The 25,375-nt window shown below is 42.2% G+C and overlaps 1 protein-coding gene and 1 long non-coding RNA gene across 7 annotated transcripts in view; both read left to right on the forward strand.

Annotated features, from left to right (window-relative positions):
• The window catches only part of KLHL18 (kelch like family member 18), a 60,451-nt gene that overhangs the window by 19,150 nt on the left and 15,926 nt on the right, over window positions 1-25,375 (forward strand). For 4 of the 6 annotated variants that reach the window (XM_077992515.1, XM_015131105.3, XM_077992516.1 and 1 more), the window contains exons 2-4: window positions 14,506-14,636; window positions 17,686-17,826; window positions 24,512-24,710. In XM_077992515.1, coding sequence (XP_077848641.1) covers window positions 14,506-14,636; window positions 17,686-17,826; window positions 24,512-24,710 — 471 coding nt within the window. Of the gene's footprint in view, window positions 1-3,708; window positions 3,795-14,505; window positions 14,637-17,685; window positions 17,827-24,511; window positions 24,711-25,375 lie in introns of all 6 variants that reach the window. The other 2 variants (XM_077992517.1, XM_077992518.1) reach the window with 1 other exon arrangement.
• Window positions 21,722-23,684, forward strand: LOC144339164 (uncharacterized). Its single transcript, XR_013413887.1, has 2 exons — window positions 21,722-23,455; window positions 23,588-23,684. It is a non-coding gene; the product is annotated as an uncharacterized LOC144339164 (long non-coding RNA).

Genomic DNA, 25,375 nt, shown 5'->3' on the forward strand with positions numbered 1-25,375 from the left:
CATGTCTTTTTCCCGTTTTCTCATTGGATTGCTTTTTTTTTTTTTATCGTTGAGTTTTTAGAGTTCTTTATATATTATAAATACAGATAGATCTTTGTCAGGTATGTAGTTTGCAGATACATTTTTTAGTCTGTAGATTGTCTTTTAATTTTAACTGGTTCTTTCACAGAGCAAAATTTTTTCATTGTGATTTAGTCCAATTTTTTTTTTCTTTTAATGGTTTGTGCTTTTGGTCTCATATCTGAGAACTTTTCACCAAGCCCTAAGTCCTAATTATTTTCTGCTATATTTTATTCTAAAAGTTTTATAGTTTTAAGTTTTATGTTTAAATCTTTGGTCCATTCTGAGTTAAGTTTTGCCTCAGGTGTGAAGTATAGGTTGAAGTTCTTTTTTTCTTTTTTTTTTTTTTTGCATATGGACATCCAGTTGCTCCAGCCCCATTGATAGTTGAAGAAACTCTTTTCTCCATCTAAATGCTTTTGTACCTTTGTCAATAAGCAGCTAGCCATTCTTGTGTGAGGTTACCTCTGGGTTCTCTATTCTGTTCCATTGTTCTTTGTTCCTGTCCCTTCACCAATATGACACAGTCTTACTGTGGCTATATAGTTGACCCTTGAACAATGTGGGAGTTGGAATGTTGACCCCTGCCCCCTGTCAGAAATCAAAGTGCAACTTATGACTTCCCAAAATCGTAATTACTAATAGCCTACTGTTGACTAGAAGGAAACCTTACAGATAACATAAACAGTCAGTTAACTTTGTTTTGTTTTGTTTCTTCTTCTTTTTTTTCTTTTTTTGAGATAGGATGTTGCTCTGTCATCCAGGCTGGAAGTGCAGTGGCATGATCATAGCTCACTGCAGCTTCGACCTCCCAAGCTCAAGCAATTCTCTCACCTCAGCCTCCCAAGCAGTTGGGACCCCAGGGGCACCCTACCACTACCACACCCAGCTGAGTTTTTTATTTTTTGCAGAGACGGGATCTTGCCATGATGCCCAGGCTAGTCTTGAACTCCTGGCCTCAAGCAATCCTTCTGCCTCAGCCACCTAAAGCAGTGGGATTACAGGTGTGAACCTTTGTGCTCAGCTTATTAACAACACATATTTTGTATGTTATGTGTATTATATACTGTATTCTTATGATAAAGGAAATTAGATAAAAGAAAGTGTTATTTAGAAACTCATCGGCTGGGCGTGGTAGCTCACATTTGTAATCCCAGCACTTTGGGAGGCTGAAGTGGGCAGATCATGAGGTCAAGAGATCAAGACCATCCTGGCCAACATGGTGAAACCCCGTCTCTACTAAAAATACAAAAATTAGCTGGGTATGGTGGCACGCAGATACTCGGGAGCCTGAGGCAGGAGAATCGCTTGAACCCAGGAGGCGGAGGTTGCAGTGAGCCAAGATCGCACCACTGCATTCCAGCTTGGGCGACAGAGCGAGATTCTGTCTCAAAAATAAATAAATAAATAAGGAAGAGAAAATATATTTACTGTTCATTAAGTGGAAGTGGATCATCATAAAGTTCTTCATCATCATCATCATCATCATCTTCACATTGAGTAGTCTGGGAGGAGGAAGGATGAGGGTTGGTCTTGCTGTCCCTGGTGGCAGAGGCGGAAGACAATCTGTATACAAGTGGACCTGCACAGTTCAAGCCTGTGTTGTTCAAGGGTCAACTGTACATTGTCATTTCTGTCTGACTTTTTGCTTTTTCATTTCTCCAAAAACTTTTCTATATGGTACCAATTCTTTTTCCACCATTTGTTTTAGTTTCAGTGCTGGTATCATAAAAGAGTCCATGTCATAAAAGAAACCTTGAATAATTGAAACTCTTTTGCCAAGTTGTCTAATGTCAATTTGTTTTCTGGCACTGCTTCTTGTATATCTTCCTTGTTTTCCAGCACTGGTTTGGGAGCTCTCATCTCTATCAAGTTGTCTTCTGTTAATTCCTCAGATATAGTATCAATTAGCTGTTTTATTTCTCAAAGATCTGTATCTTGAAACTCTTCACCCCTCAACTTTTGACCATATTCACGATCTCTTCCATGATTGGCTATGTCATAAATCCTGTGAGGTCATGCACAACAGCTGAACAGCTTTCTCCAGCAGGAACTTACTGTTTCAGTCTTGATGGCTTTCACAGCTTTTTCTATAACAATGATGGCATCTTCCATGCTGTAATCCTTCCAGACTTTCATGATGTTCTCTGTGCCAGGGCTGTCTTCCATAGCATTGACAATCCTTTCCATAGAGTACTGTGTGTAATGAGCTTCAGAGGTCCTGTGACACCCTGATTTAGAGGCTGAATTAGAGACATTGTGTTTGGGGGCAGGTAGATCACTTTGATGCCTTCATAGTTGAATTCTTGGGGTTCCAGATGGCCATGGGCATTGTCCAATATCAAAGAACTTTAAAAGACCATCCCTTACTGGCAAGGCATTTCCTGACTTCAGTGACAAAACATCAAAGGAACCAATCCAGAAAAAGTTTTAATTGTCCTTATCTTCTTGTACAACTAAAAGACTGGCAGCTGTTGTCATCCTTTCCTTCAAGGCTCAGGGCTTAGCAGCTTTATAGGTAAGCTCTCGTTCTGTCACCTAGGCTGGCTTCTAACTCCAGGGCTCAAGCAATTCTCCTGTCTTGGACTCCTATCTTGGGATTATAGACATTAGCCCCTGTGCCTGACTGGAATTTCATTGCCTTTTTAAATGGACTTTTATTTATTTTATTATCATCATTATTTTTTGAGACATGGCCTCACTCTGTCACCTAGGCTGGAGTGCAGTGGCACGATCATAACTCATTGCAACCTCAAACTCCTGGGCTCAAGTGATCCTCCTGCCTCAGCCTCCCGAGTAGCTAGGACTACAGGCATATGCCACTATGCCCAACTAATTTTTATTTTTATTTTTGTAGAGATGAGCTCTATCCTATGTTGCTCAGTCTGGTCTCGAACTGCTAGCCTGAAGTGATTCTCCCTCCTCAGCCTCCCAAAGTTCAACTTTTATTTTTTTAGAGCAGTTTTAGTTTCACAGCAAAATTGAGTGAAAGGTACAGAGATTTTCCTTATATCCCCTATCTCTACATACACACATACGATGGCTAACAATGTTGAACATCTTTTCATGTGCTTATTGGCCATTTACACTTTATTCTTCTCATTTGAAATTGTTTTAGTTATTCAGGTTCCTTTGTCTTTCGTATAAATTTTAGAATAATACCATCTATAGCTATAAAAGCAATCTTGCCTGTAATTCCAGCACTTTGGGAGGCCAAGGTGGGAGGATCAGTTGAGGCCAAGAATTCGAGATTAGCCTGGGCGACATATCAAGACTCCATGTCTCCAAAATAAAAAAATTAGCTGGGCATGGTGGTGCACATCTTGTAGTCCTAGCTACTCAGGAGGCTGAGGTAGGAGGATTACATGAGCCCAGGAGTTTGAGGTGATAGTGAGCTATGATTATGGCACTGCACTCTAGCCTGGGCAACAGAGCAAGACACACAAGTCCTGTACATTGGTCTGTTAGATTTACACATAAGTATTTAATTTTTTTAGTGATTGTAAATATAATTTTATTTTAAATTTTGGTTTCCATGTGTTACTTGCTGGTATATGGAAAACACAACTGATTTTTGTATGTTGATCTTGTGTCTTGTAATTTTGCTGAACTGACTTATTAGTTCTAGGGTTATTTGTTTTTTTGCAGACTGCTTTGGATTTTCTACATAAACCATAATGTCGGGCCGGGCACCGTGGCTCACACGTGTAATCCCAACACTTTGGGAGGCCGAGGTGGGTGGATCGCTCAAGCTCACAAGTTCAAGACCAGCTTGGGCAACATGATGAAATCCCATCTCTACAAAAAATACAAAAATTAGCTGGGTGTGGTGGTGTGCACCTGTAGTTGCAACTACTCAGGAGGCTGAGGTGGGAGGATGGCATGAGCCAAGGAGGTGGAGGTTGTAGTGAACTAAGATTGGACCACTGCACTCTTAACTTGGGTGATAGAGGGAGACCCTGTTTCAAAGAAAAAGGAAAAAGAAAAAAACCCCATGTCATCAGCAAATAGAGATAGTTTTATTTCTTATTTTCTGATTTGTATTCCTTTTATTTCATTTTGTTGCCTTACTGAGCTTGCTAGAACTTCCAAGAGTGTGTTAAATAGCAGTGGTAAGAGCGGACATTCTTGCCATGTTCAGCATCTTTGGGGCGACCGTTCAGTGTTTTTCTGGAATACTGGAAGTTTTTTGTAGATGTTCTTTATCAAGTTGAGGAAGTTCCCCTCAATTCCTAGTGTTCTGAGAATTTTTATCATGGATGGGTGCTGAATTTTGTCAAGTGGTTTTTTTTTTTGTTTTTTTTTTTTTGCATGGAGAGGATCGTATCACTTCTTTTTTCTTCTTTTTTCTTGAGTCTATTAATATACTGGGTTACATAGATTTATTTTCAAATATTAAGTCTGCCTTACCCCAGAATAAACCCTGTTTGGTCATGGTATATAATTATTTTTATATATTGCTAACTTCTGTTTGCTGATATTTTGTTAAGGATTTTTGCATCTATATTCATGAGGGATATTGGTCTGTATTTTTTTTTTTATACTGTCTGTCTAGTTTTGGTGCTAGGGTAATAGTGCATAAAATGAACTTGGAGTTATCCCTTAATCTTCTGTTTTCTGGAAGAGATTGTTTAAAATTGGTATTAATTCTATTTTAAACAATTGATAGAATTCTCTAGTGAAACCATCTGAACCTGTAGATTTCTTTTTCAAGCATTTTAAAATTACAGATTTAGTTTTCTTGTTAGTTACAAGGCTTTTCAATTATTCCCCCATCTTGGGTAAGTTGTCATTTTCAAGAAATTGTTCCATTTCATCAGTTGTCAAATTTATTTGTAGAGTTGTTCATAGTATTCTCCTGTTATCATTTTTATGACTTCAGTGTCTGTAGTATTATCGACTGTTTCATTCCTATATTCGTGATTTGTCTTTTCTGTCTTTGTCAATTTTATCGATATTTTCAAAGAAGCATCTTTTTGTTTCATTAGTTTACTGTTTTCCTGTTTTTAATTTCATTGATTTCTGCTCCTTTTAATTTCCTTCCTTCTGCTTGCTTTGAGTTTATTCTCTAATTCCTTGGAGTGGTAGTTTGGATTATTCACTGGAGACTTTTCTAATGTAAGCATTTAGTGTCATAATTTCACCACTGCTGTAGATATATTGTATTTTCATTTTCGTTCATTCAATGTATTTTTAAATTTCCCTTCCTTTTTTAGAGACTTCCTCTTTGACCTATAGACTGTTTCCAAGCATGTTGGACCTTTGATGGATTCATGAGTTTATTTTCCTAATTTACAGATACTGTTTTCTATGTATCAAATATTGCATAATGTACATATCATTGTAAGAGAGGAAAAATTTTTGACATGGTCAGATTCCTGCCCTTGGGGATTTTACTTTGTGTTGTGTGTAGCTTTTAATTCATTCATTTTTCACTGATGAATTATGTTCCATTATATGAATATCAGAAATTAGGATTCTCCTCTCAATAGTTATTTAGGTTGGCTTTTTTTTGTTTAGTTTTCTGCTTTTCTGACTAGTTATGTAAACATTTTATTACATATTTTCTGGAGCGTATGCATCTAAAGTATATAGCTAGGAGTTAAATTGCTAGGTCATTGAGTATGTGCGTGTTCAACTTTTCATGATCATGTTAGTATTGGCATTATTTTTCAAAGTGGAAATTTTATAAATTTACATACATTCTAGCGTGCTTAAGAGCTCTTCTGTCCATCCACATCATCAGCAGCTTTGCGTATAATAATACCTTCTAATTGGACTTCCTAATTGGACTTCTCCTGGATATGAAATTGTATCTCATTGTGATGCTCGTATTTCCCTGATTATTACTGAGATTGATCATCTTTTCCTTTGTTTTGGACCATTCTGTTTCATTGTCTATGAAATACCTACTTTTAGGTAAGTCTTAAGCTCACTTTTTTTTTTTTTTTTCCAAATTATGATTCGTTGATTTATTGGAGTCCTTTATGTACTCTGGATACTAATTATTTGTTGGTTTGATGTTTGCAAATATCTCTTCTCACTTGTAACTTGTCTTTTTTTTTTTTTTTTTTGAGATGGAGTCTTGCTCTGTCACCCAGGCTGGAGTGCAGTGGCAAGATCCTGGCTCACTGCAACCTTAGCCTCCCGGGTTCAAGTGATTCTCCTGCTTCAGCCTCCCGAGTAGCTGGGATTACAGGTGCATGCCACCACACCCGGCTAATTTTTTATATTTTTGGTAGAGACGGGATTTCACCATGTTGGCCAAGCTGGTCTTGAACTCCCGACCTCAAGTGATCTGCCTACTTCAGCCTCCCAAAGTGCTGGGATTACAGGCGTGAGCCACCATACCTGGCCTGGACAGAAGTTCTTAATCTTACTGTAGTCAAATATTGAAGTCTTCTCTCTTAAGATTAATGCTTTTTGAATTCTTGTTTAAGAAATCCTAATCTCAAGGTCAAAAAGACCTACCATATTTTTTCCAAAATTTTGAAGTTTTGCCTTTAATGCTTAAGATTTTTTTTCTTCTTTTTTTGTATTTTATTAAAAAAAAAATAGAGACAAGGTCTTGCCATGTTGCCCAGGCCAATCCCAAACTCCTGGGCTCAGGCAGTCCTCCCACCTCGGCTTCCCAAAGTGTTGGGATTATAGGCGTGAGCCACTGCACCTGGCCATTAAGGCTTTTTTCTATCTGGAATTGATTTTGGAGTGTGATGTGAAGCAGGAATTCAATTTGATTTTTTTTCCATGTGGATAACTAGTTGTCCCAACACCATTTATTAAGTGAACTCTCTTTTCCATATTATCTGCAATGCCATTTCTATCATTTATCAAGTTTACATATATATGGGATGTATTTCTGACTGCTTATTCTATTCAATTGGTCTGTTTGTTTCAGTACCACAATTTCCTAATTTTTATCGCTTTATAATAAGTGTTGACATCTGATAGGGCAGTTCTGCGTACCTTATTCTTTTAATTTTTTTTTAGGGATTAATTCATCCCTACTGCTTCTCCATTTTATAGACTTATTCTTACCCACCAGCTTCATGGCCTCTATGTTTCAAATATGTGCCTCAATAAAAATTATGAATTACTACTTATCATACACTTTAAGCGTTCTTTGTGACTGCGTTAAAGCTTGGTCTTAACCCCACTGATCCCAAGGGCATTCTGTCCATGCAGGCTGAGCACTTAACTGTTCTTAATGCTTTATTTATATTCATTGTGTGCTCCTGAAGGTAGGAACAATAGTATCAAAATGTTTTCCATCAAAGAGAAACCTATTCTGGGTATATCTTTTGCTTTCTTTGGGAACATCTGTCTCAGATTACTCCCAATTCAGATTTTGCCGGGCTGCTTTACTGCCTGAATACTGAGCCCCACCTGCCTGTGGTAGGGAACAGAATTTGTGTGAGCAGCCCTGTCTGAGGTAGCAGAGCTGGTGAGGACCTTCTGATTCCATCCAGTCTCCATGCCACATTGCCTGTCTGGTGGACCTACACTCTCTTCTACCTCCAGACCTCTCCCTGCTTCTCTTCTCATTTCCTTTCTGTAGCTCCCATCTGTGTCTTTGCTGATACATCCTCTACTAGGTGATCTTTAGATGTTGAAGTTCTTCAAGGCTTATAGCCTCTTCTCTTCACACTTCGAGTTCTCTCCCTAAGTGATCTTTTTTTCTGTCTTCACTGGTTATTTCCAAAAGTGTTATTTGAGCCCAGACTTATCTCTGTATTCCAGACTCGGCCATCCAGTTTCTACATAGTCTCTGTTTAGATGCCTCCCAGGCACTCAGTGTCAGCTTGTCCAAAACTTTATTTGGTCATTACTCCTGACTTTGTCCTTCTCTGTTGTTCCTGATCTAAGTATATGCCACCTGCACATGCCAGATCACACCAGTAACCTGGAAGTCATCTTGACACCTCTTTTCCCTCATTCCCACATCTAGTCAGTCACCAGATCACAGCAGTTCTAAGGTCAGCATCTTTCCTGAGTCTGACTTCTTTTCTCCTTTCCCACTGCCACCATCCAGGCCAAGCTCCGCTCTTCTCTCTCTGGACCAGGCAGTGGTCTCCTGGCTGTGCTCCTAGCTGCCACTCCTGTCCCTCCAGTTCACACTCTTATCTCCATAGAGTGGCCTGGTCAGCTTGGAATTTCTTCCTTAGGCCTGTTCCCTGGTTTCCTGATAGTTTTATTTTATTTTATTTATTTTATTTTTTGAGCTGGAGTCTCGCTCTGTCGTCCAGGCTGGAGTGCAATGGCGTGATCTCGGCTCACTGTAAGCTCCGCCTCCCGGGTTCACACCATTCTCCTGCCTCAGACTCCTGAATAGCTGGGACTACAGGTGCCCGCCACTTCGCCCGGCTAATTTTTTGTATTTTTAGTAGAGACAGGGTTTCACCGTGTTAGTCAGGATGGTCTCGATCTTCCGACCTCATGATCCGCCCGCCTCGGCCTCCCAAAGTGCTGGGATTACAGGCGTGAGCCACCGTGCCCAGCGTAATTTTTTCTTTTTTAAATAGAGATAGGATCTCACTTTGCTGCCCAGGCTGGAGTGCAATGGTGTGATCATAACTTCCTGTAACCTTGAACTCCCAGGCTCAAGCAATCCTCCTGTGTCAGCTGCCTGAGTAGCTGGGACTACAAGTGCACACCACTACACACAGCTAATTTATTTTATTTTATTTTTTGTAAAAACATGGTCTTGCCATATTGCCCAGACTGGTCTGAAACTTCTAGACCCAGGCAGTCCTCCCACCTCAGCCTCCCAAAGTGCTGGGATTACAGGCGTGAACTACCATGCTCACAACTTGTTCCTTTTGCCCAGTTTCTCCGGTGGTAATATCTTGCAAAACTATTAAGCCAGAGGGACTGGAAGTACAATATTGCAACTAGAATATTAACATTGGTATAATTCATTAGTCTTATTCAGATTTCTTCAGTTTTACTTTTATTCATTCTGTGTATATGTATATTTAATTCTATGTAGTTTTATGATATGTGTAGGTTTTTTATTTTTAATTTTTTTATCAATTGACTGAAAACTCAAGCTGAGAGAAGGTATGCTATGTATTAGGTCCCTCTCCAATTCCACCAGTAACAATCTAAGCATAATTCCTTCTCTTCACATAATAGCTACTTGACTTTGGGTGAGCTGCTTAACTTCCAAATCTTGGTTTTCTCATCTGTAGAACATGATTCACAGTACCTGCCTGCTGCAGAGGGTTGCTGTGAGGACTGAAATAAGAAAATGTGCAGAATGGGTACTTGGCATAGTCCATGGCATACAAAAGGAGCTCAATAAATGATCCTCTCATTTTTTTTTAAAGTGACATTTTATTTTATTTTTTATTTTTTGAGACATTCTCTTGCTCTGTTGCCTAGGCTGGAGTGCAGTGACAATTATAGCTCACTGCAACCTTGAACTCCTGGACTCAAACCATCTTCCCAAACATGCACCACCATGCCTGGCTAGTTTTTTGTAGAGATGGGGTCTTGCTGTGTTGCCCAGGCTTGTCTTGAAAACTCCCTGCCTCAGGAAACCTTCCCACCTTAGCATCCCAAAGAGCTGGGATTACAGGCATAAGCCACTGTGCCCAGCAAAAAACAAGACATGTAAAAACTGAGATTACAAATAGAGTGTTTGGGTTTTTAAAAGCTTTTCACAAAAATGTAGTACCACAGGATTGTAGAATTGGAAGGTCTCTAAGTAGTCACTTAATAGTTTTAAAACCAGTCCAGGACCCTCCTAAGTATTCTTAGCTCTTATTCTTTATAATAAACGAAAATCTGCCTTTCTGTAATTTTCTAGATCTGCCCTAATCCATGTGATAGCCCTTCTAGGATTTGATGACAACCATCATGTTCCTCCTAAATTATCTTTTCCAGACTATCCTTTAGCTATTCCTTATAAGATGTAGCTTTCATACTCTTGCCCATCTTGGTCTTCCTCATCTAGACAAGGTCCAATTTGTTGTTCACCTTAGCTGAATACAGAACTCAAATGTAATCAGGCTAACATATCCCAAGATAGACCTATCTTCTCTGTAGCTGTTTTTTTTTTTCCCTTTCTTTCTTTCTTTTTGAAACCGGGTCACGCTGTTGGTGCACATACAGCTTGTTCTTTTGTCTTCTGTTTATTTTCTAGATGAAAAATAAATGCACAGCAGTTAAACACAGCCAATTGAACACACACTTAACTTTCATTCCCCTCCATAACCCCATTAAAATAGTAGTAAGAGGGGAAAGACATATCAGCAAATGAGAAATCAATGGAATATTAAAGCCAGAGAGCATGTGTGGAAGACTTAGTGGGCCAGAGGAACTGAAAGTGCCTCCCAGGGGGAGAAACTGAGAAGGAAGAGGATTTCTAATGTAGAACCCTGGAATAGTTCCAGAATTGGAGACACCAAATACTGAAAACAGGAAGATTACTTGGAAGTCTATATGAAAGGCAATTAGATGCCTGCACCCCTCCCCCCGCCACCCTCTCAGGAGGTAGGAAATTTAGTCTTAGATACTGAACCAGAGGCTCCGCATCAGGCACACCAAGCATAGGAGAGAGGGGTGCAATATGGAGCAAAACTGAAAATAAGGGCTTTAAGATACGAGTTATCAGTAGTGTATGGTAGAACCATCCCCCTCTTACACCCAGTTTCCAGAATATCTGTAGGCTGACAGATATTTCCCTGCAAGAGATTGGAAGATACTGCTCTGATAAAATTAACTCCAGAGAAAAAGTCCTAAAGGTACTGACTACTTCCAGGGGTCCTCAATCAAATGGCTGATTCTTGCCTGATCACCCTAATGTGAAGCCCACAAATCGACAATCCTACCCCCTAGCCAAGTGTCACCAGACATTTAAAGAAAACCTCTAACATAGAAGACAGAGACCAAAACAATTGGAAGAGAAAATATCTCAGGAAACAGTAAAAGCAGAGATAAAGAAGAAAAAAAAGTTGTAACTGTATATCTCAGGAGAGATTTGAGAAAATATTGCATTCATGAAAGATGAATAAGATTCTTTTAAAAAGGAAGCTTTTGAAAACAAGACCTCTAGAAAATTAAAAATATGATAGCCAGTATAAAAACCTACAACACAGAAAGATTGTAAGATAGGGTTGAAGAAGTTTCCTCACTGATAGACCAAATGAAAGAGATGGAAAGTAGGGAAGAACAATAAGAAAATTAGAGGATTATTCCAAGAAATCTAATACATAACTAATAGAAATTTCTGAGGAGAAAAAATTACAATAGAAGGGAGGAAATTATCAAAGAAATAGTGTGAAGAGATTTTTCCAGAACTGAAATAATGTCTGTAGATTGATACAGCACAATAAAAGAAAACCAATACCAAGATACAACACTGTGAAATTTTAGAACTATAAGAATAAAGAGAAAATCCTAAAGGCTTCTGGAGAGCACAGGTACATGCTTAGAGTTAGGATTCAAAATAGCATTCGATTTCTCAATAACAACAAACTAGGCCAGGTATGGTGACTCACACCTATAATCCCAGCACTTTGAGAGGCTGAGATGGGAGGATTGCTTGAAGCTAGGAGTTCGAGAACAGCCTGAGCAACAAAGCAGGACCTGTCTGTACAAATACACACACACACACACACACACACATATATACTTTTTTTTTTTTTAAACATAGCCAGATGCACACTAGCATGCCTGTAGTCTCAACTATTCAGGAGACTGAGGCAGGAGGATTGCTTGAGCTCAGGAATTCAAGTCCAGCCTGGGGGACAGAGTAAGACCCCATCTCTAAAAACAAAGAACTAGAAGATGATGGAGCAATACTTTCAATCTTTTGACAGGAAAAAAGTCTAAACTTTGAATTTTTTAACCAACTAAATTATTATCTAAGCTTGAGGGTAGTAAAGATATTTTCAGACATTGTACATAGACCCCTTCTTATGAAGCTCTGCTAGAAGACACATTTTTATTTGTTTGAGATGGAGTGTTATTCTTCTCGCCCAGGCTGGAGTACAATGGTGTCATCTCGGCTCACTGCAACCTCCACCTCCCACGTTCAAGCGATTCTCCTGCCTCAGCACCTCAAGTACCTGGTACTATAGGCGCCTGCCACCACACCAGGCTAATTTTTTGCATTTTTAGTAGAGATGGGGTTTCACCATGTTTGCCAAGCTGGTCTTGAACTCCTGACCTCAGGTGATCCACCTGCCTCGGGCTCACAAAGTGCTGAGATTACAGGTGTGAGCCACCACGCCCAGCCTAGAAGACGCTTTCTACCAGAACAAGTGAATAAATAAGAAAGAGGACTAAGTGGGGTTCAGGAAATGGGGATGTCAATATAGGTGAGGGAAACAGAATTCCCAGGAAGAGTTCCAGTAGATAATGTCTCAAGAAACAGACAACTTAAACAACTGATAGAGTACTTATGCTCCAGGGAAAAGAAAAATTATACAAAAAGGAAATATACTCACAGTATACAGCATGGCTTGGCTACAAATAACATTTACATAGACTTAATGCAACTCTTCATATTAATTTAACCAAAATTTGACCTAATTATATTGGAAAGATAAGGAGAGTGTATGGGGTAGTACATGAAGAAAGGTATCAGGACAAATTCTTAATCTTCCATAATAGGAATTAGATTAGTAATATAATAGTTATCTTTTGCCGCATAACAAAGTACCCCAAAATTTGTGACTTTTTTGTTTTTGAGACTCCAGCCCAGGCAGGAGTGCAGTGGCACGATCTTGGCTCACTGCAGCTTCTGCCTCCCAGGTTCAAGCGACTCTCCTGTGTCAGTGACCCAAGTAACTGGGATTACAGGCATGCACCACCATGCCCAGCTAATTTTTGTATTTATTGTAGAGACAGGGTTTCACCATGTTGCCCAAGCTGCTCTCAAACTCCTGATCTACCCTCAAGTGATCCATCTTCCTTGGCCTCCCAAAGTGCTGGGATTACAGGCATGACCACCCTGCGCCCGGCCCAAAATTTAGTGACTTAAAACAAGTATTTATTATCTTACAGTTTTTGCGGGCCAGGAGTTCAGAAGCAGCTTAGACATTTCTCACAAAGTTGCTGTCATCTGAAGGCTTGACTGGAGCTGGAGGATGTTCTTCCAAGCTCACTCAGGTAGCCGTAGAAGGCTTTAGTCCTCTTCATATGGGCCTCTCTTAAGGATATGTTATTTAGCTTCTCTTAGAGCAAGTGATCCAGAAGAACAGGGTAAGAAGAAGTTCAGTGCCTTTTATGACCTAGCTTTGAATGTGACATACCATCATCACTTCTGCTATATTCTGTTGGTCACGTAGACCAACCCTGACATGTTGTGGGAGGGGACCACACAAGGGTGTGAATACCAAGAGTCAGCGTTTACTGGGAGCTATTTAGAGGTTGGGTACCACAGGGAATAACTCAAAGTGAAAAATCAACAAGTAATATATAAGCATATTATTTAGAAAGATGGAGAAAAGTCCTAGAAGCAAGAGGTTGCCCCTGTGAGTGGGAATCAGGGGCAAGGAATCAAGAAAACAGAGACTGCTAGTTGTTGTTTTTTTCTTTTGTAATAAACCTCATAGAACAACTTCAAGAAATTTGAGTAGAGGCTGGTGCAGTGGCTCACGCCTGTTTATCCAAGGATTCGATCTTCCAACTTCGAATCCTTAGATAAACATGACACAAAGAGAAGAGCATCAGATAGTGAGATTCTCTGGCATTTCACTGATGTGGAACCTGATGAAAAGGAAAAAGGGACTGTTTTGTTCTTCCTGGAGAATAGAAAGTTCTTAAGTGAAAATATTTATATAGCTTGGAGCTATAAATGGCTTATTGAAGGGAAGAGCCTTTTGACAGATAGTTGGAAAACACTTTATAGAATTCCTCAGGCTAAGGGTGCGTCAGTGAGGATTTGACACTTATTGGAGGAAGAGTTGGCCTCTGTCCCTGCTAACCACACAGAGCAGCAGCCAGTCCACAACACCAGTGTATCTTCTCATGCCCCCACCGCCCCCCGGCCCCATCACTACATATTTACTCTTCTTGAGGAGCATACTGTTAGGAGCACCAGCATTCTTGGACTGTGTGTCTAGTCCATCTGCCTGAGGTTGGGATAAAGTGTTACAGGAATCAGGTATTTGAGTTGGTGGAGTAGCTGAAAGAGGTGCATTGGAGACTACCATATAAGTAAAAATGATTACATGAAACATTCAGGCTTAAATTTTTTAGCTATTTTAACACTTCATTAAAATGTGTTGTTTACATTCTTCTACTGTAACCGAGTATATTGCATTTAAAATACTTCAGGCATCATGCTAAGCCTTGGCCTCCATGCCCTGGGATGCCCTCAACACCGTTGCAATGGGCAGTGGGGTACGCTGCGGAGGGGGGTGGGTTCGTTGTTTTTTTTTTTTTTTTTTTGCGTTCCTCAATATCTGTCTTTGTATTTTACTTTGCCCACAGATTGGGGACCACAAATTCAGTGCTCACCGGATCGTCTTAGCAGCCTCAATCCCATATTTCCATGCTATGTTTACAAATGACATGATGGAGTGCAAGCAGGATGAGATTGTAATGCAAGGAATGGACCCAAGGTACTGAATCCCACCATTAGATTTCGCAGGCTACTTTCCAGGTGCAGTTTCAGCCTGTGCACGGTTCCGTTGAGCACCTGCAGCAGGACACAGTGTCTAATAGCCTAGCTCCAGACAAATAGTAAGTGATTAATAAGCAGATTAGAACCTCAGCCAGTGAAGCAGATTAGAACCTCAGCCAGTGGTCTGAGATAGGGTTAAAATGATGGGAGTTTTGATGCTGTTTTTACCCTACTATAAGAGAAATACATTTAATGGGGCTGGGTTTAAGAGTGGTAATATATTATTCTCTGCACTTTTCTGGGCTAGTCATTTTAGCTGACAAAATAGTTCTTTAAATAAGTGTCTCCATTCCCATCCCTTCTTATCAGCCTAGAACAGTGTTGTCCACTGGAGGTTTCTGCAGTGATGTGAATGTTCTTTCTATTTGTACTGCCCAAAATGGTAGCCACTAGCCACAGATGGCTGTTGAGCACTTGAAATATGACTAGTGGGACTGAAAATTTGAATTTTAAATTTTGCTTAATTTTAATCAATTTAATTTTAAAGTTAAATAGTCACATGTGGCTGATGGCTACTATATTGGACAACACAGGTCTAGAAGGTGGCAGATTTTATGGTTATTTCATGGTTCAGAAAATTGAAGCTCAAGGAGATCAAGCCCAAGGTTATCCCCTTAGCTGGAAGTCAGTTATTGCCCAACCTCTTAATCTGACAGTGGTGACAACTAGGGAGAAAAGAGCTAGGAGACTGTGTGTTACCCTCTGGATGATCGAAGGTGATCTGCCCTGATACCGGAAGAGGATTTATATACCTATGGCAAAGTAGAAATCTCAGGTCAGGTCAGGCCAGGCAAGGTGACTCACGCCTGAAATCCCAACAATTTGGGAGGTCAAGGTGGGAGGATTACTTGAGGCCAGGAGTTCAAGACCAGCTTAGACAACATAGACCACATCTGTATAAAAAAATTTTTTTTAATTGGCTGGGCGCGGTGGTGCACACCTGTAGTCTCAGCTACTTAGAAAGCTGAGGTGGGAGGTGAGCCGAGGAGGTCAAGGCTGCAGCGAGCTGTGATCACACCACTACACTCCAGCCTGGTCAACAGAGTGAGACCTTGACTCTTAAAAAAGAAAGAAAGAAATCTAGACCGGGCGCGGTAGCTCAAGCCTGTAATCCCAGCACTCTGGGAGGCCGAGACAGGTGGATCACGAGGTCAGCAGATCGAGACCATCCTGGCTAACACGGTGAAACCCCGTCTCTACTAAAAAAAAATACAAAAAACTAGCCGGGCAAGGTGGTGGGTGCCTGTAGTCCCAGCTACTTGGGAGGCTGAGGCAGGAGAATGGCGTAAACCTGGGAGGCGGAGCTTGCAGTGAGCTGAGATCCGGCCATTGCACTCCAGCCTGGGCAATACAGCGAGACTCCGTCTCAAAAAAAAAAAAAGAAAAGAAAAAAGAAATCTTAGGCCAGTTACTTATGAGGAAAGACATAGAAGTAAGGTGTCCAAGGGCAGTTGTGCCCTCCTCTTCTCTGAAGTGTGTGTCTGAAGGAGGCATGCTCATCCCATGAATAGTCCAGGGGCTTCATTTAACAGAGATTGCCTGAACATCCATGATGAGCATAGCTCTATCATGTATCTGAGGTATAACAGTGAGAAAACAGCACCTCTTCTCATTCTGCCAACTTTCGTTTTTTTATTTTTATTTTTTTGCAGCGGGGGATGGAGTCAGACTCTTGGCACCCAGGCTGGAGTGCAGTGGTGCGGTCTGGGCTCACTGCAACCTCCACTTCCCAGGTTCAAGCGATTCTACTGCCTCAGCCTCCCATGAGTAGCTGGGATTACAGGCACCCGCCTTTTTTTTTTTTTTTTTTTTTTTTTTTTTTTTGAGATGGAGTCTCACTCTGTTGCCCAGGCTAGAATGCAATGACATGATCTCCGTTCACTGCAACAACCTCCACCTCCTGGGTTCAAGCAATTCTCCTCCCTCAGTCTCTCAAGTAGCTGGGACTACAGGTGCATGCCACCTCACCCGGCTAATTTTTGTATTTTTAGTAGACACAGGGTTTTGCCATGTTGGCTAGATTGGTCTCGAACTCCTGACCTCAGGTGATCCGCCTCCCTCAGCCTCCCAAAGTGCTGGAATTACAGGCGTGAGCCACCGCGCCCTGCCTCTACCAGCTTTCTAGTAGTGATTTGGCAGTCACCAAATACATGCATGGTATGGCTAAGAGTGAAAGTGATATGAGAAAAGTAAAGCAGAGTAAAGGCTAGTGAAGGATGGTGGAGTCTGTGCTATTTTGGGGTGATCAGGGAATGCCCCTGTCATGGGGTGGCATTTGAGCTGAGACATCTTAATTGAAGTGAGGGAGTGAGCCATCTGGGGGAAGAGTCCTCCAAACAGGGAGGAGTCATTGCAAAGGCCCTGAGGTAAGAATATGTTCAGAATGTTGGAATCAAGTGAGAAAAGGAGAAAGTGGAGGTGAGGAGGACAGACAGATGGAGAGGGACCAGAACACCTACAGCCCTGTAGATGGAATTTTGATTTCATTTTCAGTGTGAATTGAAAGCAGAAAAAATGTTAGAAATCTCATTCTAGAAATTTACCCCAAAGAAATAATTCAAAAATGTTCTAACAGCAATAAGATGGCAATAGCTATTATGCTTACCAATAAAGGAAATAAATGATAGCATATTTGCATGTTGAAATATTATATAGCAGCCACTAAAAACAATAAACATGAAGGTAGTGTAGCAACATGGGAAAGGGCTTGATACATGTTTTTGATTATATCCATGTAATTCATGCATGTAGGCAATCAGGGACTAAATATGAATGTAGAAAAATAACCAGTGTTGACTTTTTCAGTAGTGAAATTGTAGGTGATTGTGTTCTCTTTTTCACAAGTTTTAGGCTGTGGTGAAGTAGTTACTCCATTAGATTCTCGAAGGGCCTGGGCTAAGTATTGTCAGTTCAGTTAGGGCCTGAATCTCCTGTGGGCCAAGACTTGTCTCTGAAGAGCATCTCACAGCTTTCCCTCTTTCCTCTAGTGCCCTGGAGGCTCTGATCAACTTTGCTTACAATGGCAACCTTGCCATTGACCAGCAAAATGTCCAGTCATTGCTGATGGGGGCGAGCTTCCTGCAGCTGCAGAGCATCAAAGACGCCTGCTGCACATTCCTCCGAGAACGGTGAGGTGATGTGGTGGGCCTGGTAGAGAACATGACTATTTCATTTCTGGAATCTTGCGCCAGTTTGCTGAGTTCTTGGGACCATATATAGGTTTATGAAGGGGAGTGATCTGGAAAGGTTATTCTGCAGCACTTACATTTCTTGAAATCAGTGTGTAGCAGTGCCCACTTCTTTGAGATGAACTTTTTCAGAACATGATTCACATAGTCCAGCCTGCCCTTTCCCTTGGCTTGACATGTGCATCTTCTGTTCCTCCCTCTCCAATCTCACCAGCCACTAATTTAGCTGATTTCTCACCAAACTGATTTGTGCAATGCTCCCCAACTGTTCCATAGCCATCTCCATCTTTGTTTAGGTACTTTACCCTCTGAATTTCCTTTCTTTTCTTTTTCTTCTTTTTTTTTTTTTTTTTTTTTTTTTGAGACAAGGTCTTGCTCTGTCACCCAGGCTGGAGTGCAGTGGTGTGATCTCGCCTTACTGCAACCTCTGCCTCCCATGTTCAGCAGTCCTCCCACTTCAGCCTCCCAAGTAGCGGGAACTACAGGCACGTGCCACCACACCTGGCTAATTTTTGTAATTTTTTTGGTAGAGATGGGGTTCTGCCATGTTGCCCAGGCTGGTCTCAACTCCTGGGCTCAAGCAGTCTGCCCACCTTGGCCTCCCAAAGTGCTGGGATTACAGGCGTGAGCCACTGCTCCCGGCCCTCTTTGAATTTCTTGACCTTCTTTTTCATACTTCAGTTGTTTAAGAGCCTACCCAAATTTCACTTCCTGGAATTCTCTATCCTCCTTAGTCCACTGGGAACTATCATTGTATGCACTTTTATGGTTGGGACCATGGATTATACACCCCCCTATTTCCAGTGCTTGGCAGTGGGGCCCTGTGGATCTCCTATGACCTTCTGCCTAAGCAGTTAAGAAGCCTCTCCCTCCCCCTCAAGAGCCAGAGCTCTTAGTTATACGATAAAGGCCTTTTAACTAGCAGAGGCTTGGGGATGCAGGTTAGTGCTGGGCCACACACAGGCAGGAGGAACCCAAACAGCACCCCAGTGTCTGTGGTGCTTCGCACACCCAGCCTTCACCTGAGCCTACTCCGATCACTAGGTAGCTGGCCTGTCAGCATTCCTCCTGACTCAGATCTGCCCTCCCGGACCTCATCCCCTCATGGAGCTGACCTCCCCTCCCCCATTCTCACTCCACCTATCCAGTTCACTTAGCAGCTTGTGGACCACACCCGCTGTGTGTTCATATCCTGCCCACAGGGTGCTCATGGTCATCACACTGAGTACTGCTGTGTGTGCAGCTAGTCAAATAATCATGGTAATGATGCCTAAGATTTAGTGGGGGGCTCATCTGCTGAACACTGGGTAAAGGATTTCATCTTGAGGTAAGTGGTGCTGTTCGCAGTTTTATAAAGACCTTGTAGTAAGAGTAAAGCTGCAGAACCAAGCTTGTCCCTGCTCTGGGATGCCTTCTGGGGCAGGCCAGAGGGTGCATATGGAGATGTGAGGGGCATACACTATCTTCTGCTCATTTGTGAGCTTCTTAAGACCCAGACTGGACTTCGTTCACCTCTTTTTCCCACAGAACTTGGAAAGTGACTTTTTTTTTTCTTTTTCTTTTCTTTCTTTCTTTTTTTTTTTTTTCTTTCTTTCTGTAAGATAGAGCTCCAGGCTTGGAGGCCTTGGGCTTCACCACTGCTGAAATGGCTTTCTGTGGCTAAGTAGGATTAATCCTGGAAAGGATTGTTGGCAATCCTCGAATCTTCACCAAGGGACAACAGCTCCACCTAGGGGGCTTTTGAGAGAGTCACTGTCAACACTGGATCCAGGCTGTGTTGTAAAATACTGTCATCTAAAAGTTGCTTAGAAAAGTGATTTTTAGGCCAGATGAGGTGGTTCATGCTGTAATCCCAGCATTTTGGAAGGCCAAGGCAGGAGGATTGCTTGAGGTTAGGATTTCCAGACCAGCCTTTATGCCAGAGCAAGATCCTGTCTCTACAAAAAAAAAAAAAAAAAAAATTTTATTAGTCAAGTGCAGTGGTTCACAGCTACTGGAGAGGCTAAGGTGGGAGAGTCGCTTGAGCCAGGAGCTCAAGGCTGCAGTGAGTTATAATCATCTTACTCTAGCTTGGGCGACTGAGCAAGACTCTGTCTCTAAAAACTAAAAGGAAAAAAGAAAAGTCATTTTAGGCCAGTGCAGGTTTGCACGCACCAGTAACATTTTAGGAATAAGTACTTACACATAAACCTGATGTTTTGAGTCTATCCTTGACATTTGTTCATTCAGCCCTTCAGGACGCCTTCTGAGACCTAAATCTATACCTCATTCCTATTTCCTGCCACAGACTCCAGAGCCATGGCCTGCTTTCTGTTTTCTCTCCAGTAGTTCTTATTATTGTCTCTGTTTCTTGGAATGATTCTCCCTGAGCCTGGCTACAGAATGTGGTGGTGTCTCCCAGCTCCCCACTTCCTCTGTGCCCTTGAGGGTGCATCATTTTAAGATTTGATTGCCAGCGACTTGAGGAGAACCATTCTGAGCACCAGTGGAAAAGATATGTGACAGCACAGAGAAGCTGCATTGCCATCAGAGTTCTTAAAGCCACAGTTCCTGAGGCTGCTCAGTCTATTACATCTTCAACCTGCTGCCTTTTTTTTCCCCTGAAGCTGGGGTTGACTTTTTCTGGTGGCCCTCTTTCCGGCCTTCAAATGTATGGGCCTCCTTGCTTTTAGGCAAGCACTACTGGAGCTGTGTATCTTCTTTCTTTCTTTCTTTTTTTTTTTTTTTTTTTTTGAGATGGAGTCTCACTGTGTCGCCTAGGAGTACAGTTGCGCTATCTTGGCTCGCTGCAACCTCTGCCTCCCAGGCTCAAGCATTCACCTGCCTCAGCCTTCGGAGTAGCAGGATTACAGGTGTCTGCCACCACACCCAGCTAACTTTTGTATTTTTATTTTTTTTTATTTATTTTTGAGACAGAGTCTTGCTCTGTTGCCCAGGCGGGAATGCAATGGCATGATCTCAGCTCACTGCAACCACCACCTTCCAAGTTCAAGCGATCCTCCTGCCTCAGCCTCCTGAGCAGTTGGGACTACAGGCACACACCACCACGCCCAGCTAATTTTTGTATTTTTAGTAGAGATGGAGTTTCACCATGTTGGCCAGGCTGGTCTCGAACTCCTGACCTCAAGTGAGCTGCCCACCTCGGCCTCCCAAAGTGCTGGGATTACAGGCGTGAGTCACTGCGCCCGGCCTTGGAGCTGTGTATTTTCTGAAATTCCCTCAGAGGTAGATTGGGACATCAAATATGTCAGTGAACCATGTCAGTAACCTATTTAATTCAAGTCACTGCTTCCTGCCTCTGATAAAGCATTATGTCTTATGCTGTCTTCTTGCTTCCAAAGTCAAGCTGTGTCAGCAAGGAAGAAGGTTGTGATGTGGCTAATGAAAGATGTGGGTCTCCGTCAACCCTGAAGGTTTATTTTCCCTCATATCTCCCTCCTCCTCTTGAATGGGCCCCTTTCCTGTGTGACAGCTCTGAGGCAAGAGAATTGCTTGAACCTGGGAGGCGGAGGTTGCAGTGATCCGAGATCGTGCCATTGCACTCCAGCCTGGGCAATAAGAGTGAAACTCCGTCTCAAAAAAAAAGGAAAAAAAAAAGGAAGATGTGTTTTGGCCAGGCGTGGTGGCTTACGCTTGTTCTCCTGGCACTTTGAGAGGCCGAGGTGGGCGGATCACCTGAGGTCAGTAGTTGGAGACCAGCCTGGCTAACATGGTGAAATGCCATCTCTACTAAAAATACAAAATGAGCCAGCCGTGGTGGCACATGCCTGTAATCCCAGCTACTTGGGAGGCTGAGGCAGGAGAATCACTTGAACCCAGGAGGCAGAGGTTGCAGTGAGCTGAGATCATGCCACTGCACTCTAGCTTGGGCAACACAGGGAGACTCCATCTCAAAAAAAAAGAAAAGGAAAAAAAAAAGGTGTATTTTGTGCTCAGTATTATGCCAAGCCAATCAGAGACACCCAAAAATAAGGTATGAGAATCCTAACCTGAGAAGGAGAGTTTGGAAATGAATGCCAGTGGCTACGTTGATCATTGGCTCCCACATCCTTGTACTTGATCCAACTTCTGCTCCATGGCATTTTGAATCCTCCTCTCAGGTTGATGTCATAGTGATAGGAAATAGTGAAGCACATGCTGTAGAGGCCCAGGGAAGGTTTGTCTGCCTTATATTTGTAAAGTGCTTTAACAAATCTTATTCAATCACTGTAAGTGCTTTAGGAGAAAGGCATTTGACAGATGAGAGCTGACATTCTGACCTTCAGCACTGTATTCCTCAGTGGCCATGAACTTTGCCTACATGTTGTTCTCTGCTTATGTTTCTTTGCTCTTCTAAATTCACATCAGTTTCCAAAGCAATAGACAGAGCAAGCTCAGGCTGGAATGAAATAACTATGTAGAATTTTTGACTAGTCATAAAGCCAGGCTCCAAGGTACCTTGCCTATTCAGTCCTTGATGGGTCAACTGCTAGGGGACAATAGTGAATATTGCTAAATCAATATAACTCTGTGCCTAAAACCTTAAATCAACATCGGGGAAAATACATAAACCTTTCTAATGAAGAAAAGCAAGCCTGTCCAATTTTTAATCTGATCAATGCCATCTCTACAGAGAATTAGTCATGAAGCCAAAAGAAGAATCCCCCAGGGTCTGTTGCTGTCACCAAGATTTTAGAATCGCACTGGGCTCGTTTGGAATTTTCTTAGATGCAACAGTAGTAAGAAAAACAAGCCGGGCACAGTGGCTCACGCCTGTAATCCCAGCACTTCAGGAGGCCAAGGCAAGAGGATTGCTCAAGCCTAGGAATTTGAGACGAGTTTGGGCAACATAGGGAGACGCTGTCTCTACCAAAAAACATTTTTTGTTAATTAGCCAGGTGTGGTCTCAGCTACTTGGCAGGTTGAGGTAGGAGGATCACTTCAGCTCTAGAGGTCAAGGCTATCCATGAGCCGTGATTGCACCACTACGCTCCAGCCTAGGTGACAGAATAAGACCTTGTCTCAAAAAACAAAAGCAACCATAATAAAAAATTAAGGCAGCCACTAACTTCGTACCAGGTACCATGCATCATGGCTCAACCCTAAGAGGTAGGTAGCTGTTGTCATCATCTTCTTTCAGGTGACACTTGGAAGAACATACTGGCACTTGGAAGAACATAACCCACCCAAATTGCCCCATGAGCATCAGGGCCAGGATTTATCCTGGATTTCTCTAGCCCTGATGAGTGTAAGTCTGCCAGGTTACTGTGGGAATATGCACAAGAGGCCTGATTTCAATCTCAGCACCTCCACTTGCTTGTCTCGAGGGACTGTGAGCACCATTTTTGGTTTCCCTGAGCCTGTTTTCCATCTATGAGTGCATTACTACTTTGCAGGTTAAGAAGATTCTGGAGAATGTGTATAAAAGGCCTAGCAAAATATTTGACTCACTGATGGTAAATAAATGATAGTGCTACTGTTGTTTCTGGTTGTCTGAACAATTAAGCCCGTGGAGTCTCTTTCTATATCAAACAAGAAAAAATCCCAGCACTTTGGGAGGCTGAGGCAGGTGGATTGCTGGAGTTCGGGAGTTCAAGTCCTGCCTGGGCAACATGGTGAATCCCTGTCTCTACCACAAAAAGTACAAAAATTAGCCAGGCATGGTGGTGCCTGTAGTCCCAGCTACTTGTGGGGCTGAGGCAGAAGGATCACTTGAGCCCAGGAGGTCAAGGCTGATGTTAGCCATGTTTGTGCTACTACACTCCAGCCTGGGGGACAAAGTGAGACCCTGTCTCAAAAAATAAAAAAAAAAAGAAAAAGTATAAGGGTTCCCATATTAAAGAAGCCATCTCTCCATGTTTTTTGTTTTTTTGTTTGTTTATTTGTTTTTTGTTTTTTTGAGACAGAGTCTCGCTCTGTCACCCAGGCTGGAGTGCATTGGCGCGATCTCGGCTCACTGCAAGCTCCGCCTCCTTGGTTCACACCATTCTCCTGCCTCAGCCTCCCGAGTAGCTGGGACTACAGGCGCCCGCCACCACACCCGGCTAATTTTTTGTATTTTTACAAAGTAAAATACAGTAAACCCCGTAAAGACGGGGTTTCACCGTGTTAGCCAGGATGGTCTCGATCTCCTGATCTCACGATCCGCCCACTTCAGCCTCCAAAAGTGCTGGGATTACAGGTGTGAGCCACCGTGCCCGGCCCTGTCTTTGTTTTTTAAACTCTAATTCTGTGACTTCAGTGCCTTCCTTGTGACCAAAGTTGAGATAGTGCCCTGGACACTCAACCAGGAATTTCAGTGGTGGAACATCTCAAGCAGATTTTCAGTGCATGCGCTCCTGTGACGGTTACTTCTCGCCTTCTGACACTTACTTTACAGAACTACCCAGAGAGCTCATTCCACCTGACCCACAGAGCACCAGGCCCAAAAGGCAGGGACCTTTGAGGATAATCTTTCTTCTTAATTTTATACCTTTAGAAGTTGAGTCCCAGAGAAGTACAGCTTGTGTCACACAGAGAGTTTCCAACAAAGCTGAGGTTAAGAATTTGTTTTCATTCTGTGGCTCTACCCAGAACCAGCCTGAGAATGATCAAAGATAACATCCTTTCTTCCTCTAATTTTTTTTTTCTTTTCTTATGCCAAAAGGCTTCACCCAAAAAACTGCCTGGGTGTGCGCCAGTTTGCTGAGACAATGATGTGTGCTGTGCTGTACGACGCTGCCAACAGCTTCATCCACCAACACTTTGTGGAGGTGTCCATGTCAGAAGAGTTCCTGGCCCTGCCCTTGGAAGACGTGCTTGAGCTGGTGTCTCGGGATGAGCTAAATGTCAAATCTGAGGAGCAGGTATGTGAGCACAGTAGCAGTCTGTGCAGGTGACATGAGGTGCTGCTCTTTATAATCATTGTTTTATATATTTATTTTTTTTTACAAAATTAAGATCATGACATGTATGTGGCTGTTGTATATTATGGAGCTTGTTTTACTGTATCATGCATTTTTCATGAAAACTCTCTATGTGTTTTATTTATTTTTTTGAGACAGTATCTTGCACTGTCACCTAGGCTGGAGTGCAGTAGCAAGATCATGGCTCACTGCAGCCTCATCCTCCCACTTCAGCCTCCCGAGTAGTGGGAACTACAGGCACATACCACCACACCCAGCTAATTTTTGTATTTTTTGTAGAGACTGGATTTCACCAAGTTGCCCAGGCTGGTCTTGAACTACTGTCCTTAAGTGATCCTCCCGCCTCAGTCTCCCAAAGTGCTGGGATTATAGGCGTGAGCCACTGCACCTGGCCTCTATACATTTTAGTGTCTAAATAGCATTGTTGATTTTTATCAACCTACTCACCTTATTCTTGCATGTTTGGGTTATTTCCAATGTTTACTGTTAGAAGTAATCCTGCTGTGAACCAGAAACAGCAAGTATAGATAATTTTTTTGTTGTTTTTTTGAGACAGTCTCATTCTGTCACCCAAGCTGGAGTGCAGTGGCGCGATCTTGGCTCAC

This window comes from Macaca mulatta, chromosome 2 (genome assembly GCF_049350105.2).
Source record: "Macaca mulatta isolate MMU2019108-1 chromosome 2, T2T-MMU8v2.0, whole genome shotgun sequence".
Lineage (NCBI taxonomy): Eukaryota > Metazoa > Chordata > Mammalia > Primates > Cercopithecidae > Macaca > Macaca mulatta.